This window comes from Strix uralensis, chromosome 4 (assembly GCF_047716275.1).
Source record: "Strix uralensis isolate ZFMK-TIS-50842 chromosome 4, bStrUra1, whole genome shotgun sequence".
In the NCBI taxonomy this organism is placed as follows: domain Eukaryota; kingdom Metazoa; phylum Chordata; class Aves; order Strigiformes; family Strigidae; genus Strix; species Strix uralensis.
The window spans coordinates 107755164-107773841 of record NC_133975.1 but is presented as its reverse complement, the minus strand read 5'-3'; the positions used below and the strand labels follow the sequence as shown (position 1 = coordinate 107773841).

Below are 18678 nucleotides of genomic sequence, written 5' to 3'. Positions count from 1 at the left end.
GCTGGTTGACTAAGACCATGCTCAAAGTGTTCTACTGCTGCATGCCATAAGCAAAATGTCTGCCACCCTTTCGGGAAGCCTCTTGTTTACCTTCACATTCTAGAGACAAAAGTCACTGTTATGAATGGTGCAAGCACAGAACTTCCCACAGAGCAGTTCCAATATTCCCTATGGTCGTATGTATCACTGAAACAGACCTCTAGACGACTCAGGCCCACCATGTTCAGTTCACAATGAGCTCCCAATTCATTCCACAGCAAGCGAGCTGCTGCTCCCACTTCCAACGCACCTCACAAGCTTTCTTTGCAAACTGCTTAAAACAAATTTCTGAAACACTGCATGGTCAGGCTGATCTTAGACTCTTTGTTACATATACACTAGATAAATCCTGAAGGCATCAAACCTGTTCAAGGCAGCTTGTTGTAGAAGATAGAACTCAAGATTTTTTTTAAAGGTCAGGACAGAAATGCACAGAGTAAACTTTGCTCAATATGCAAATGAAGGTTTAGACTGGTAGTTTCTCTGGGGTACCTGCATTACACTTCCATTCAGCATCTCCTCTTTATTTATAATTCACACCACAAGCAGAAAATTCATTTCCATCTGTTTTGCAAAGTGCTACACCAATCTCCAGAACACTTTTCTTGTATTACTTGGATTACAGATGCGTTTTTAATAATTATTAATGAATAATCCAGAGCTGTCGCAGGACTTGTCATAAAAGCTATCTGCAACTCTAAAACGCAATAGTAGACCTTTGCCTTCAACCTTTCCAAGAAAGAAGAGGCACTATGCACCACAAAGCTACTGCTATCAGGGAGCTCCTCCTTAAGTTGGACTGTTAGTTCACTGTCTGTTAAGTAACACTGCAGCTGCACAGTAGGGAAGAATCACCAGTAACCCTCTGTAGCTGACTCACGCTCATTTAAGAAAAACAAAAGTAATTTATTTTGGTCATTTTAAAGCTTATGCAGCTATCATTCTTACCTTTAGCAACATAAAAGTGGTACATGAAATGTTCTCATTAACAGAAAACACACAATTGCACAAAGGCCTGAAAATTACTTCTTGCCATATATGTATTTTCAGTCACCTGAAGGTTAAAACAGATTTCAATTCTACTGCTCACCAACCAAAAACCAATTCACAAAGGAACAGAAGGGAGTGTGCATGGCTAGGAACACTGTTACAACACTACAGCTCAAATGGAAGATCCTTCTTGCTTTCTGCTATTAAGAACCTGAGCTCTTATATCTTAAGTAAAAAAGCCTCCTAACACTGAAGCTATGAAAGACTTACTGGTGAATATAAAAGTGCATACACAAGAGTTTCAGTTACAAGAATGCCTATTTCTCTTGCTTACCACCTCTTACATTTTCCTGTTATGGCTGCTATTTAACTACAGTCAGCTCACCATTTTTTTCCCTCCTCTGTTGATGGGACTATCAGGTAGAAGCCTGAGCCAAACAAGGCAAAACAAAGCATTTAAAAAGAGAAAAATGTTCAAATTCTTATGGAACTGTGAGAGGCCAAAGCTCCTCCTGCCAAGTGGCATTTTCCCTCCCACTCACTGTCAGAGGAAGGCCTACACTAACCTGAAACTGGGAGATAAACAAAAGGAGTTCCTGAGCTATTCAGTTTAAACAGACAATATAATGCCTGAGATATGGGTTGTGTTCAAAGCCCAGAAGACACCAGTTAACAAAATGAGACAGGACAGGGCTGCCTTACCTCATGTGCACAGGCCACAGTGTGTGGGAAATCAGAAGCCAGCACTTTGTTCTTTCTAGAGAGAAGGAAACCAAGAAAATAAAAAAGGTAGAGCAGAGTCAGCTTACCTGGTTGCGATCTCTCTTCCCCATGGATGGTAACCAAAAACTGGAAGGAGGCAGAGTCAGAAGAACAGGTGGGAGCAATGCCAAGGAAGGAACGAACAAGGGAGGGGGGAAAAAGGAGGGTTGGGGGTAACAAGAGAAGGGGAAGGGAAGAACAAAGATGGAGGGAGAAGGAGAAAGATTAAACATCAGCAGGACTCATTAACAATAAGTTTCAGATCCAAGAAAGAATACTGGACACCAACAGTTGGCAAAGGCTGGACCCACTGCACTCCATCAAGAGGTGCCATCCTTACCTATCCATTGCCCAACTAAAATAGCATTAGAGGGATGCCAAAGGATAGGCACCATGACTATTTCTGGTGCTGACTATAATTTAAATACACTAACTGGGGAAGGAGACAGAACACCAAAGAGAGAGAAAGCAATTTCACGGCTGCCTTAGCATCATTTCTGGTCTGGGTATGCACCCATAGCATGACTCTGCACAGAAGCTTTTTAAAAAAACTAACATATAGGGCTCAGTCTTCTCATACTGTGCAGAAGATCTGCAATTATTGCAATGGCACATTATAAAAGAGGGGGAACGAAAAAGCTGACTGTAACCAAAAGGGCATTTGAGCAGTGTCCACACACAGGGGCAGCCTTATATATAAAGGGAAGTCAGCAATCGCAAATAAGAAAAAGGAGAAGCCATCAGTAGAGGACTGTCTCCCATTCCATGGGTCACTGCATGCTTAAGTTACCACCCAGTTCTTCATTCCCTTCAGTCCCAGGAAGGAAGAGGACCCTATAGGTTTTCCTCCTCTCCCAAATTTCTACACAACAGCTGTTAAGAGCCTTACTCTTTCTGGCGCGGATCACTAACAATATGACCTAGCCTCTCGGTGCCCAGAGTGCTCATGGAGGTCTCCTGAAACACAAAGACAGGTAAAAGGTTGCAGACTCTCACACAGTGAGCAGACATAATAGTTTGCTGCTGCCAATAAGAACAGATCTTATTCCCCTGGGCCACATTCTTTCCTTCCCAGCCCACTCTCAGATAAACATATTCACCCTCCTTTTAGAACATCAGCTGAGATGATTTAACTAATTAGAATGGCAGAAAATCATTCAGTTTTATTTGTGGGGCTTGGTTTTTATTATTTTAGTAATGATACTTGCTTGCATGGGGGAACACCAAGGACTGGACCAGTACAAAGGATGCAGCACAAGGATGCAGTTAAAATAGGGGAAATAGCCGAGAAGTGCTTATTTCCAGGTTGCTGGGATAAACTGGGCCAGAAACAGGCTCAGACACAGGACATCACACTGTCCCACTAACAATTTGCCAAGCACAGGTAAATGAAACAAGGAGGATGCATGAAGCTTTTGTCCGTTCTGAAAGCAGCAATTCAGCAGCAGGACCTCTAGCAGCTAAAGAAAAGGTAGATCCTAAGAGAAAGGAGTTGCTCTGGGAGCACATTTCTCCCTTTGAGACACTGCCCTGTGTATGTGCTTGATGCTGGCATACACATACACACACAGCCTGAAGCACCAGCTGTTCATATCTGCATAGCAACTACCTCCAAGAAAGAAATATATTTTGCAGAAAGGGTCTGAAGATGAGGGTAAAAAGCTTTCACAGCTAAGATTTGTTTGTGCCAGGTACACAGGCAAAACACACTCAAAGTTTGGGGGGAGTTGTAGCAGCAGGGGTGAAAGATGGGCTATTTGTTACAGCAGGAAAATTATTAACTTAAAGTGCCGTAATGTTTAAATTTACGGTTTATTACTGTGTAAATTACAAGCCGTACTTTTGGTAATTAGCAGCTCGCTGGCGGGGAGCTCTGAATGAAACTCATTATTTATGATTACAATTTAGAGAGAGATGGGGAAGGGGGAGCAGTGACCTCCGCTGCAAATGACAAAGATCCCTTTAAGGTGATGAAGATGAATTAAACAAGTAAATATTATCCTTCTCATTTGGATCATTATAGGTGCTGCCGACAGGCCCAGTCACTTGCAGGTGGCCTGAGGAACCCTACCCAAAGCCAGTCTCTTGCCAGCTAAGGATTTATATTTTAAATGCTGATTACAACTAAGCAAGGTGAGTGGAAGAAAGAAGGGGCAACCAAGGATCTTTCAAGTGTGACTAAACAGAAGGAAGAAGTCACACTCCTCTAGACTCCAGGCCCCTCTAACACACCTTGCAAACAGACTCCCTAAAGCCAGTCAGCTCAGAACATATGCCAATATTTTCAAAAGCAGAGTACATCCCAATAAAAGAAAAGCCAAACACAGTCAACAGCTTCCTTCTCAGAAAAATCTTTTACAACAGACAGCAGCACTCAACACTCCAAGATCCAGACCTGAGCAGGTGTATCCCTTCCTCTTTTAGACAGGCATCTGCAAAGTATTGCTTATTCCTTTAGAAACAGGACTCATATTTTGTTTGTTGTTTGCCCTACATATAATAAATCTAGTCAATGGCTTTGGGTAACTTTGCATTATTGCATACACCCTTTTATTCTTCTATCTCCCCACTAAAAATGCAACTGCTAAAACCACCTTCCTTTGCTGCCATTCATATCAGTCTCCTCCCCTAAAATTTGGCCTTCCTTCACCTTTGAGTCACCTCTCTGCCCTTGTAGTCTCAGATTATGAGCATGCACAAGACCCACACCATCATAATTTTCTCCTACATTCTGTCTAAATCTTCGTGATATTTATGCTCCCTGTCATTCATCTTCAGACCTCCTTTCATACTGCTTTGAGCACTGATCAACTGTATTTGCCACTCCAAACCTGCCTTAAAATCCACTTAATCACTCAATCAACTTCCAGCAGTCAAAGCAGTTAAACAAATCAAACAATACATGAAACAAAAAATATACAGGACCCCTTTCCGCAGAAGACAATTCATGTGATAGCTTAGAATAGTACTTCAGGACTGATCAGCATTGGAAATACAAAATTACTGTCTTGCAAAAGGGAATACCTTGCCAACAAGCCTCCTCCGACCTTTTCGGAGACAACGGGCAGCAGCTCCTGGAAGGCGATTCAGGCGAGCATGAAATCCTGAAAACCAAACCCAGAAAAACTGAGCAATGAATACAGAAGATTTCTCCTGACAAAACCACCAGGAAAACCAGTTAGTTCACTGGTCAAATCAGATCCTCTGTCTCTTTGTTTCTCAATCTGCAAGAGGTAGATATGCCAATTTATTCAAAAATGAAATAAAATCCCTATTTAAAAAAGGAAGAATCAAGAATGTGGGCAGCTGGTATGAGTATTTTAGTATCCTCTTCAGTACTGCAGTTATTTTTAATTGGATCATGAAAAACACAGATCACTAATATCAGTTTAAATTGCAGCACCTATGAACAGAATCTACTCTTGCCATCACATCAGAAGTTCTCAAACACATGGCATTCCTTATGAACCTCACCTCTCTGAGCTGGCCGCGAGGGCAAAAGGAAGGTGGAATCTGAGAGCTTGTCCAGGCCTGAGTCAATCCGCTCCACTTCAGATCGGTGGTCAGCTCCCCACTTGGGAAGAAGGTTGGGGACAGTGAATCCTGGAACACATTCTCCTTCATAAAACCAATCACTTTGCTCATCATCTCCTAAAGAAATAGGATAGAATTAGCCACAAGTAACATCAATGTGCCCTGTGACAGTCCCACAAAATACTACAGGTAAGCATTTCTGGATGTGAAACAGCTGAAGTCTCATTAGGAATTCCTTCCTGAAGAGCCTTATATTTGTATTCTGTTTCAATGATCTGCAGTAACTATGGGGCCTCACTAAATGCTTTAAACTATCCAACTCATCAGTCTACAGAATTTCCCTATAGAACAAAGCCTTCTTTATAGACCTGCCTAGGGCAGCTTTAGCACTCTGTTGCGACTGCATCTCATCAACCTTAGTTCAATGTTGTGTGATGTCTTATGCAGAACTCCTTCTCTGAAGTAATTACCGTGACAGAGGTAGAGGCCAATCATTTGGCACATGTTATAGGCTGTCACAGGAGAGATTTCACAACAGGAGACAACCAGGCTCACAGAGTAAGCAAAAGGAGCATACTCACTGATGAAAAAGATCTCTAGTCTCCTAAGACAGCAGCTAAGAGGAAAACACACAACTATTAGAAATGGTCACTCTGAGTGTAGGTACTAACCATGCTGTGAGTCCTTCTCAAGCAAAATTTCTTAGAATCTGTGAGAACTACAAACCCTCTGCAAAACTAGAGCAGCAGCAAGAGAAGTCATGACCAAAGTCTCCATAAAGCAGGGTCACTGTAATTAAGCAGTTGCAGTCTAAAACTGAACTGCATCAGACACCATTCATGGTAAATCTGCCTGGCCAGAAATCCCCTGAGAGCAGTAGCACGTGAGCAGCGTAAAAAAAAAAGCAGGAAGAGGGCAAACAACCTGACACGCTTAGCTTTACAGTAGCCCAGCTAACAAACAGTCCCACATAATTGCAAGGTACTTCATTCACCTTGCTTTAAAAAAAACTAACACACCTGACTTAGGAAAAACTCTCATTTGCCTGCCATTAAGTCTCAACTCAAGCATCCCTACTCACCCTCCTTTCCTTACCAAGTTACATTATTCCTGACTGCAGTCCATTATGCCTACCCACACATCTCGCCAGACAAAAAAAAAGAATACAAGAAAAAGGAGAAAACCTCACCTAGTAAGAATATTGCAATCTTGCATATAACAGAAGAAGCAACACCCAAAACTGACTCCAATCAGCAACAGGTAAGACAGCCAGAACACTTCATCCCAAAGCTCTGACATTGCTTTTTATTTCTGATATGTCAGTTGACTTAGCATGCTTGTGACAAATATATTTTAAAATATAAATATCTCTATCCATCTCATAGTAAATTAGAACTAGCTAATGCTGGATAGCTCTTCTAAGTGATCATAATTTGTGCAAAAATGTCCCTAAAGTTTTGGATCTATGAGCATAGTGCACTGTCATATCTCAGATTGCTACTTCCACAAGACAAACTTTAACAATCAGGATCACATGCTAATACCACAGTAACTTTCATCATGAGAGATCCCAATGCATTTTAAAAAAAAACCCAAACAACCCACTTACAATCAAATTATTACAAACTAGGACCATTCTCTCCTCACAGAAGTGCACTGGTAGCTGGAATTGCAAAGACAACCTATTTAATTAGCAATGGCACAAATATTACGTGATGTAACTTCAAAAGATGGAAAAAAAATACATTCAATTTAAGTACACTGCTATCTTGAATTTTCTGTTACTCAGTTTGGAATTGTACTAGAAAACTATTTCTAAGATGATGATCTGTGACAAAAAAAAAAAAAGAAAGGTTTTCTTCTCTCTTCATCTCATTGGAGAGCTGTTGTTTATTATTTACTTTATGGTTAGAAATTCTCTAAAAAAAGGAAAGGGAGATGTTTCTTATTTAACCTGAAAGTGCAACATCTTTTAACACATTTTAACATAACTGGTGGCCTTCTATGATGGGGTTACAGCATTGGTGGATAAGGGAAGAGCAACTGATGTCATCTACCTGGACTTGTGCAAAGCATTTGACACTGTCCCACATGACATCCTTGTCTCTAAATTGGAGAGACATGGATTTGACAGATGGACCACTTGGTGCATAAGGAATTGGCTGGATGGTCTCACTCAAGGAGTTGCGATCAACAGCTCAATGTCCAAATGGAGAGTAGTGACGAGTGGTTTTCCTCAGGAGTCAGTGTTGGGGCCAGTGCTGTTTAATATCTTTGGTGACATGGACAGTGGGATTGAGTGCACCCTCAGCAAGTTTGCTGATGACACCAAGCTGTGTGGTGTGGTCAACACACTGGAGGGAAGGGATGTGCCATCCAGAGGGACCTGGACAGGCTGGAGAGGTGGGCCCAGGCAAACCTCATGAAGTTCAACAAGGCCAAATGCAAGGTCCTGCACACGAGTTGGGGCAATCCTAGGCACAAAGACAGGCTGGGTGGAGATTGGATTGAGAGCGGCCCTGAGGAGAAGGACTTGGGAGTGCTGGTTGACAAGAAGCTCAACGTGACACAGCAATATTCACTTGCAGCCCAGAAAGCCAACCGTATCCTGGACTGCATCAAAAGCAGTGTGACCAGCAGGTCAAGGGAGGTGATTCTCCCCCTCTACTCCACTCTCATGAGACCCCACCTGGAGTACTGTGTTCAGCTCTGGGGCCCCCAACATAAGGAGGACATGGACCTGCTCGAGTGAGTCCAGAGGAGGCCACAAAGATGATCAGAGGTCTGGAGCACCTCTCCTACGAAGACAGGCTGAGAGACTTGGGGTTGTTCAGCCTGGAGAAGAGAAGGCTCCAGGGAGACTTTCTAGCAGCCTTCCAGTACCTAAAGGGGGCCTACAGGAAAGATGGGGAGGGACTTTTTACAAGGGCATGTAGTGATAGGACAAGGGGTAACAGTTTTAAATGAAAGAGGGCAGATTTAGATTAGATGTAAGGAAGTTCTTCACCGTGAGGGTGGTGAGGCACTGGAACAGGTTGCCCACAGAGGTTGTGGATGCCCCATCCCTGGAAATGTTTAAGGCCAGGTTGGGGCTTTGAGCAACCTGGTCTACTGGAAAGTCCCTGCCCATGGCAGGGGGGTTGGAAGCAGGTGATCTTTAAGATCTCTTCCAACTGAAATCATATGATTCTATGAACTGTAAGCTAAACCATCTTGGGTGCAAAGCTATTATAGTATAAACTGTATGAACAGACAGAGGCCTGAGGACTAGGATGTCAAATCTCTTCTAGTACCTAGACAGGGAAGGCTGTAATTGGATTTTATTAATTTATTTAAGCAGTATATTCTACATGCTCTTCTATATTGCGTAGCCTACTTCTAGTAGCAGCCAAAAGCTAATGTCTAAAACAGGGTATAAAACCAGGGCAAGTATATAGGGCAAGCATATAGACAAGTGTGTGTATATATATATGTATATACACACACACACACTATCCAGTCTACATCAATCTTGCCTCAGGTGATGAAGTAAAAATTCAACACTTCAGTCACCACCCTGCTTTGTCATCTGATATGCAAGAGTTCACTAACTTCAGCTCCCCCAGAACAGTCATCAGTAAAAAGAGAGGACAATAGATTTGACTTTTCTGTTGCTTTTGAAGGATGGGAGACCAGAAACAGTTACTTTTCAGCAAAGGTCAAAGCTGATATTTGAAATCTGTACTCTTAGGGAAAGTATTATGGCCACGTAAATTCAGAACAGATCAGTCCTACAGTCTAACATATCATCCAGAAAACATGTAAGCATATTTGCTATCATTGTGTTGCTTCACACACAGATACCTGGGTCAGTAACAAGCTTGTGGAAGCAGCATTTCCTACTGAGTTACTGATACTACTTCCTTTAGCATTCATATATTCCCAGAAGAGATCTCATCCAAATCTTATCTTGTGAATTGTGACAGAATCAGAGTGCACACCAGCAGAAGCTGCGCAGAATTACAGGTCTCTAGGGTCACATTCCACCTGCTCCAAATGTAACAGTCCTGAGTGCCTATGTGTCTACTACAACCTCTTTCACACTTACTTCTGCCATATCCCCCATAAACTGGACACTGTGCTGTCACTGCTAAATAAAACCAGATTACACTCCACACTCAAGCCTCCTAAGAAACCATTTCTACCGCAGACATTGAAAGTACTAGGCTCAACTCATACACACAAGAGCAACGGAGAAATGTGTATTTAAAGAAATAAAACCTGTTACATATTACTGTTGTCTTCTTCACACAGTCCATTATGTGACTTGTCAGTACTAACTGATTCTTTTTTTCACATCATCTCTTCCTGCTCATAGAGAAAACAACTAACAGATTCAGGCAGTAATGGTATGTAGACAACAATTAAAACACCCACAGAAACAAATCATAAGCTCTGCTTTTTCATTATGGAGAGCTCTAAAACTCCTCTTGTATTTCTGTGCCTCTCCATAACAGCAGCTTCTTATATTTCAAATATTATGGATCTGATATGCAAAGAGTGTATTGTTATCAAAATCATACCTTTGTAGCCCTCAACTCATTTCTTAACTTCTAGCCCCTCCCAGACACTGGCCTTTCTCCCATATTTCCCTCTCTGTCCCTCTTCAAACATAGATCTTTCTTCGTATTTCTAAAGAAAGTAAGAGAAATTCCCCTGCAACACATGAGGAAAATCACAGGATAGTTGTTACCTTGGCGGCCCTCATCATTGGTAAACAGGCCAGTATCACTGCTGCTGCATACGCTGCTGGTTTCACTGGAACAAAAACAAACAAAAAACCCCATTGTTACAATTGCAGCAAATACAAAACAAAAACCACTTTATGACACTTTACTAGCTACTCTGAGCCCAAAATGCTTTACATATCTCACAAAAATTGCATTTCAATACATGGCTGGCTCTAGCATGGACATAATTGCTTCCTGTTAAAACCTAGCAATGCTGCATCACTTGAAAAAGAGTAGAATCCTGTATTTAGTCTAGTTCTAAGTTATCAAAAAGTAATTAATACAATGGCATTTGCCTCAGGTACTAGAGTTAATAACCTAACTATGACATTGTCTGGAATACTCACTAGGAAATTAAGTGCAGTCCTTGGGTCACTTAACAGCTACTGAAAACCCTCTGAAGTTTTTTACTTCAGATTCTTTTTTCTCAAAAATATTATACAGGTACATACCCCACCCCCCACTTCAATCTACAGCAACTTTTATTTTATTTGGAGGGAAGAGCAGCTGGTACATTCACAACTCCTCAGCTAAATATCTTAGCACAGCATGACTTGCTGCTGCTGAATGCAATCTCGTTACAGTATGCTTTGCATTTGCTGAAGCAGTTACAGGAGACTTAATTCTTGAACCAAAGAATTAAACTAGAAATTAATGTGTAGAAAGCCGTTAACTGACTGTAAAGTTGGATGAATACTCATATCAGAAGTACATGCTCAGGTCAGTCCCAAGCATCTGATGGCTCTAATGCTGATATTAAATCAATCCTTGGACGCTTCAGGCAATACTTCCTCCAATTTAGCTGAGAGATATCAGAACAAGCGGAAACTTACTGCCCACCCCCTTAGCACAAAGGCTTTAGATGAGAACGTCAGGTATAACTCAGCACTAGAATCACTCTCCGATCAGGGCATGCTCTTAGAAAACATCTCTGGGTCCCTCTTTTCAAGGGAAATTGGATCATAATAGACACCAGTACCAGCTGGAGACCCCTTGATTCAAAAGACTCAAGGACGAGGGACCACAAGATGTGTCACCCCGAAGAATTACAGGCACATAATAAAACCACATTTTGTGAGCATATTATTGCTCTTAGAAAATGCACTCTAAAACGTGGCCATATCAGCTCATCATGCTGGATATCTACAAACTCTGCATCTTCATCATTATATAAAGGCCATTTAAACTTAAAGGATGAACAGTCTGTACATCATTCCCACACTTCAGTATGTAAGTTAATATCAAATTCCAAATCAGTCCATTACAAAGTTTGGCCATCCATCCACCCTCCCACATACACACCATGGCAATTAAGGACAAGGACTGAGAACCATGAGTCATTCGTTTCATTCCTAGCTCTCCTACTAACTCACTGTATGACCCTGGGCAAATCTCTTAGTGTGTCTGCTTTCCCTTTTGAAAGCCTGGATTAACAGTCCTCACAAGTAGCAGATGCAAGGATTGAGAGTGACTGCTTCATAAGGGTTTTAGCATCCTCAGAGGAAAGGTGCCTGAGAAAGGAAAAAGCATTGTCAAGATTCCAGATCATATTAACAGTACTTTAAGCATCCTGTTGTACTGAGAGCTCTTTAGTTCCTTATAGATACACATTATTGCCAGTGCTTTACTGGAACAAACTTTCATGGATCTCACCCTCTTCACTACCTCTTTTACACTTCAGGGCTGAACACAAACTAGACTCCTACACAAGCCTTTCTGCAGGTCCAGTAAGCACTGATTAATGACCTCCACTTGCAAAGGAGGCTACTTACCTTAACCATGAAATAATGAATGCTATTGATCCGACAAGCTACTGCTATAGAGTGTTATTGATCACCCAATCTTTGGTTAAAATGGTCCTCATTTAGCAATTTCACTGTCACAAACACCTGGAGCAAAGCATGCTTATAATTAAATAGTTTGGGGGAGTTAAAGTGAGAGGTGATGGACAGAGATCTCAGGTTTCCCCCATTTATTCTTTTGCCTGAGCTATTGTTTGTGTCAGGAGGGATATTGATTTTCTATAAAAATAAGAAAACAAGAGGCACCGAGGGGCTGCAGAAGGTCAGGCTGGGCTGGAGAAGGAGGGGAAGCTGAACACTCTGTCTTTGTCACTTGCCTTCCAAGAGAGAGGAATTTTTTCTTTACGGAGAGACTGGCCTCCAATTCATCAGCTTAGCCAGGCTCTTGACTGCCACTGCAGGCTGTCATCGAAACAGTTCCCTTCCAAAGGGTAAAGCGACTGTACTGTACACTCAGTATGAGCACTGGTTACACTCCCACGCCAGAATACTGTACTGGTTTTGGCTGGGATAGAATTAAATTTTCCTCTTAGTAGCTCTATAGGGCTATGTTTTGGATTTGTGACCAAAACAGTGTTGTTAACACACTGATGTTTTAGTTATTGATGAACAGTGCTTAAACAGTGTCAAAGCTGTCTCCATTTCCCACACTGCCCTGCCAGCGAGCAGGCTAGGGGGTGCACAAGAAGCTGGGAGGGGACACAGCTGGGACAGCTGATCCCAACTGCCCAAAGGGATATCCCAGACCATGTGATGTCATGCTCAGCAATAAAAGCTGGAGGAAAGAAGGAGGAAGGGGGGACGCTCAGAGGTACAGCATTTGTCTTCCTAGGTAACCGTCACACATGATGGAGCCCTGCTTTCCTGGAAATGGCTAAACATCTGCCTGCCTATGGGAAGCAGCGAATGAATTCCATAATTTGCTTTGATTCTGTGCATAGCTTTTGCTTTACCTATTAAACTGTCTTTATCTCAGCCCATGAGTTTTCTCACTTACTGATTCTCTCCCTCAACCTACAGCAGGGGAGTGAGCGAGTGGCTGAGTGGGGCTCAGCTGCCTATCGGGTTTAAACCACAACAAATACATCAGCATCAAGGCAGTGAAGTCACACTGCACTGGTACAATCCCCAGTTTTAAAAAGTTAAGAGTTACGGCACTTGAGAGTAGATTAGACAAACTGCAGATCTCTCACTAGTAAGCACACCATTCAAAGTGATTTTTCAGATGGCTCTTGTACTATGGTTTGTTCTGCCCTTAAGCCAAACCCAGACCATTCTGGGAGCACTCAGCTTAGACCAACATGAGAAAGAACTTCAGCACTCAATATATAATTTGCCTTTGCTTTATTATGTCTGCAGGGAATCTCAAAGCATTAAGGGACAGAAGGGCAGGTTACCTCTAACAGTCTTAGCAGATAATTGTCACCTTTGTACAAATATACAAATGGCTACCTTATACAAAGACCACTTGCTTCCTCTGGTGTTTCCACAATCATTTATAGATCAGGCTTTGAGTCATGTCATTACCCAATTTAGAACCATCATCATTCACTCATCATGTTCCTGCACATCCTTCCTTCTCTCCATTTCTGTGCATCCATCACCATGTTTGGCAAACAATTTCAAAGACTTCATTTCATGCACACTTTGAATCACAATACTGCAACACATCTGCCTCCAGGAAATGACTGGGTGCAGTCCCACAATCAAACTGTAACAACCACCTCCTCATTAAGGATCCAGATCCAAAGCTTCCTCAGTGAATGGGAGTTTATCCACTGAATAGAGTAGGTTTTTGATCTGACTTAGGATAGAGAGCCTTCTAGAAAGCAGAGAAAACGCTGAATATTTTAGCATTTACAGAGATTCATTCCTACATAACAAAGAAAAGCAAGTGTTAGTGAAGGGGAGGGAAAAGAAGGTGTAAAGAAAAATTCAGTTCTGAATATACAACTTAGTTTGCCTAAAAACACATTAGTTTTGTGATACTCCCTACTGCTAGAGAAGTGAACAGTAGTGGAACCAATTCAGTATCAAAGTGTTTTGTAGATCACCAGATCACTCCCAAGTCCCACAAGCCATATCAGTCACTTTCCCTCCCCATCAGCTTATGATGACAACCATACCATTTGCTCTCCTAGGCATCCAATTTTCTTCTCCCTTCCTCAGGATATGCCCTTGTTATACATCTGTGCAAAGCACTTCTCTTATGGTACCAGAGAAAACAGCTAGAGCACAGCGAGAGTGAGGTAAGCACCGCCAGTTTCACTCTGCTGCTAACAGCAAAGTGCTATATTTAGAGCAGCAGAGACCAAAGCATGTTCCTTCGCTGCTGCGAGGGATACTCTGCAGTGAAGAGGGTTGTATGTATTTCTCTCTCCAACTTTGACCCTCTCTAGCGAGTCATAGCACAGATCACACACGTGGTGTTGGAGAGGTCAAATATTCCAACCCCTGGCTTTCCAAGAGAATCCCAAGGATTTGGCAGCAGATGGTAAATGTCATTTGATGAAGACACTTGCACAATAATTAGTCTGAGAGCAAGGGACAACTGAGACAGAACAAAGTGATCTCCCAGCATGGTCCTCAAGTAACAGTCCAGACAAAGTTGTTTATTTACTCTTTCAAAGGCTGGCACAAATAAAGGCTGGATGAAAGCCTGCTGGTTTAAGTTCAAGTTTGACATGATGGAACAGACTCTGACTGGTGGGAAAAAAACCTCAAGGAACACTGTCCATCACTGCCACATCAAGTAAGCATATCTCTCAGTCCACCACACCTGACATGCAACATTCAGGGGCTACTCAGCACATTCCCTTTCCTGGACTACCAGCAAATAGCTCTGAAAAGATACAAGTGCTTTTAACAACCAGTAGCAAAAAGGCATCCACTAGTTTCCAAAAGGCCCACTTTGCACCCACTTTTTAAGCAAATAGCCACTTTTCAAGGAAAAAATTACCACTTTTTGTTACTTCCACCCTGTAATAGTTACATACTAACCACTCTGATTCAGTAAAAATGCAATAGTGGTGCCCTAGACCAGGACAGTGAGAACGTATTAAAACCTATGCTTTTCACAGCCTCCCAGAAAATACCACTGAAAAGGTTGCAGTTCCAGCCATTATTCACAAAGCCCTCAATAACCAAGTGCCACTTATCCACTCTGACAAACTGCAGGAGCTAGACAGCCAGAACTCTTAAATGAACCTTAACATATGAACAATTATACTGGATCAAACAATTACACTTTCCAAATCCACTGTCCTCTGTCTGATAGCGACTAACACAGTGGATGCTTGAGGAAAGAATATGCGAACGTGACAAATACACACCAACCGTTTCCTCTGAATATTCCTCCAGCTTCTAGCAGTCAGCAGTTTAAGAAACTTCCGAGTTGGATCTTCCATCTGGGCTGTAATGCTTAACAGCCCCTGATAAATCTATGCTCCACATCCCCCTTTTGGTCATATTTAAATTTTTTACCTCCAAAACGTCCCACAGTAGAGTTCCAAACCTTATGTTTCATGAAAAAGAATACCGTTTTAAATGTTTCCTGAATGCCTCCTGCTTCTTATACAGTGATCATTAGCAAATAAACCCTATTCACCTTCTGTATGCTATTCATTAAGAAATCTCCTCCATTTGAATCTCAGCAGTTGTTTCTTTTCTAACCTGAAAAATCTCTTTGTACAGAGCAGTTTTATAACCCCAAACATTCTACGGAGAGAATAAAAGCCACACTCAAAGGGGAAACTTCCCAAAAGTGACACACAAATTCAGACCATGACATTTACACTTTTTGTTTTCACCTCCTGTATGACATTCTGCAACAAATTCATCAAATTTCTCCAAAACTGGACACAAAGACATGCCAAAGTCCACTGCCTGCACAGGCTTATCCTGTAAGTAATGTAAGTTTTCCCTAACTTCTTTATCATCTCACTACATGTTCCCCATAGCTAGCCTTTCAGGACCTTATTCCAGATCCAGAACAGAGATGTGCAAAAAAGATGTTTCAACTGAGGTTCACACAGTACCTGCACAGAGGGCTAGCAGTCATGATGGGAGATCTGTTCTCTATTACTACTTACGGTAAATTCAGAAAACAAGAAATTGAGATCAGTTCATATCAATCATGCAACACAAGTGCCAATGGTGGATTTACTCTCCAAACCTCAGGCCACAAGCGTGACACAGACATTTCTGAGGGCTCCTTGTGTAACAGAAGCCAGAAACATATCAGCTTGCCAACTTGTCAAGGAAGTGTTTTGGGTCATCAGTACAGCATTGACAGGAAAAACTTGGAAAAAATCTACAGTTTAGAAGCAGCTGAGATATTTCTCCTCTTCAGAAAGAGAACAGCACTGAATAATTTTGGGAAGAACTTCTAGAAGCAAGATACAGGATTTACAGGCAGATGCAAGCAAGGCAGCCATCTGACTAGCACAGGGAAGAAACCGAGATCTCACCATTCTGACATGTTTTCATCTGAGCCCTGTTTCTGTTCATCAGCATCACACTCCATCCGCTCCTTCCTTCCCCCTTTGCTGAGGAAGGGCCTGTTTTCTCCTGATTCACAAAGGCCATGACTGGATGATGTCCAAGGGGCATTTTCTTTCCAGCGTGAAAGACGCTGTTTCTTGGCTGACTTGAACCTGCAGCCCCTCTCGTAGTTCCACTCTGACACCCTGAGCTTCTGCTGGAGACTGGCAGCCACCTCTGATGTCACACGTTTGACTTTCCGTCGGCGCCTGAGAGGTCGACAGGGTGCGTTCTCTGTAAAGGAGTCTGACTCATGCCACGAGTGTTGCTTGCTCCTCAGGGTGGCACTGAGAGCTGGGTGTCGTTTGACCACTGCCATGTCATCAGAGTCACTGAAATTGGCTGTCAGCACCTCACGGCAATCCTTGACAGCTTCATCCAAGCTTGACTCTGAGGCCTCGCTGTAGCAGCAGGCGTGCTCTGCCTGATGCGTGAAGTCTGAGCGTCGTTTACGACCCCGTCTCTTGCGAAGCTGACGCCGCTGCTGCCGTGGGCTTAGAGCCATCTCTTCCCATAGCTCCTCCAGCTTGTTTTGTTCTGAAGTCTGCTCTAAGGCTGAGGCCAAGTCATGCACCAGTTCATCCATTGGCAATGCTTACTAAAAATGACAACAAACAATTACCACCAGACATAAATGCTGCTACCAACACATCACTAGACTACAGTATGCTATAGCCATTGTAACATTAACCAAGTTACACACTTACTTTGGAGTTGCCTGGGAGAACCCAATGCAGGACAACTGTCGCTTCTAGGGCAAACGCTCACTTCTTCCTTTTGCAAGGATTAAATCCCTCTTCTAACCCTCGTAGCAGAGATCTCGCTACTGTAGCAGTTGGGTCAAGTGCTCTGTGTCTGAAAAGGCCTTAAGGTTGCATCTTTTGCGTTGAAGCAGCATGCTGTATTACACATCTTAAAGGTATCAGAGCCTGCAACTAGTTCGCTACCTGGTGTCAGTAAGCCACAGGGAAGGGTTAGCCTGCTTGTCAAACAGATCGAGTCTTCCAAAAAGTAGACAAGCAGCAAAGCTGAGAGTAAAACAGACAGTAAAACAGGTAGTTTGCAAACCAGCATCACTTCAACAGCAAAACAAGGCGCATGGGACGCTGTGCTCCTTAGAACAGGGTGTACGAGACCGAGCCCCAACTCCTACTGCCAAAAAATACCAACCCCTTCCACCCCAGGGCTGTCAGCGTGCCAACCCCAAAGTCCTGGCCAAATCCCTCACCTCACCACCTCCCTCTCCCCACCCGTGCCTTGCAGACATGGGATTTCTCTCCCCACTTCCTACCGGGCTCAAAAAGACCCGCACCCCCATCCCGGTAAAGCACCTGCTGCCGCAGGCCGCCTCTCCTAGCCCGAGCGCCCTCAGCAACCCCGCCACGCCGCCTCCCTCCCCGGAGGACAAGCCGGTGCTTCTGCCGCACAAGCCCCCGGCCTCACCGCCCCCTCTGCCTCACGGACCCGCCACCCTCCGCCGGGCCTCACCCCTACCCCACTCACCGGCCAGCGCCCCTCTCCGCCACCCCCTCGTCAACGGCGCTTCCGGCCTCCCCGGGCCACTTCCTCCCCGCCCGCCCCGCCTGAGGGGCGGGTCTGGCGGCGGCGGGTAGGCGGGGGGTGGCCCGGCCGTGAGGCCGCTGCGCCGCCGGATCGGCGGCGCAGCGGCCTCACGGCCGGGCCACCCTCCCCGCCTCCCGCCGCCGCCAGACCCGCCCCTCAAGCCGGGTTGCGGGTCTGCGAGAGGGTTGATCGCTTCTCCTCGACCCACGCTGTGGTTGGTGCCGTTGTTGGAGCCATTACAGAGCATTTACCTGCTAACGGTGCAGCCAGCCCTTGCCATACGCTTACCCTTTAGTTGCTTGGTTATTATATTTATTCTTTTTTTTTTTTTAATAGACAACCAATAAACTCGGTACCCGAAAGCCTCCATTTAGCTGCTGGCACACTAATTGTGTATATCACGATGGGAATTGGTTATCTTCTAAATTAAACCTCACAGTGTTACTCCCCTCTCATGCCTTGCACCTCTTTGCCTGTCCTCCCTCCCATCTTACACATCACCGGCAGCCATCAGAGTAAAGCCAGGTGTGACCCTGCCACCACCCAGTTTGGCTTACCACTCCCTTTTATTTCTCACCTTTCATATTGTTTTCCTGGTTGGTTGGTTGGTTGGTTGGTTTTTTTAACCCAGGTGGCTGCATTCATATTCAAGCCAATACCGGTTCATTTTTCAAGTA

General features: G+C 43.6%; 1 protein-coding gene across 7 annotated transcripts in view; it reads right to left on the bottom strand.

Moving 5' to 3' along the window:
- The window catches only part of GPATCH2L (G-patch domain containing 2 like), a 48076-nt gene extending 30061 nt beyond the window's left edge, over positions 1 to 18015 (bottom strand). For 2 of the 7 annotated variants that reach the window (XR_012628922.1, XM_074868454.1), the window contains exons 1-8: positions 17942 to 17997; positions 17146 to 17466; positions 16366 to 17036; positions 10058 to 10122; positions 5266 to 5442; positions 4816 to 4895; positions 2681 to 2748; positions 1732 to 1786 (exon numbers count right to left, since the gene is read on the bottom strand). Coding sequence is in view for 6 of the 7 variants with exons in the window: in XM_074868454.1 (XP_074724555.1) it covers positions 1732 to 1786; positions 2681 to 2748; positions 4816 to 4895; positions 5266 to 5442; positions 10058 to 10122; positions 16366 to 17024 (1104 nt within the window). In the remaining variant the exon portion in view is untranslated. Of the gene's footprint in view, positions 1 to 1731; positions 1787 to 1838; positions 1879 to 2680; positions 2749 to 4815; positions 4896 to 5265; positions 5443 to 10057; positions 10123 to 16365; positions 17037 to 17145; positions 17467 to 17941 lie in introns of all 7 variants that reach the window. The other 5 variants (XM_074868458.1, XM_074868459.1, XM_074868457.1 and 2 more) reach the window with 4 other exon arrangements.
- Positions 18016 to 18678: the final 663 nt, after the last annotated feature.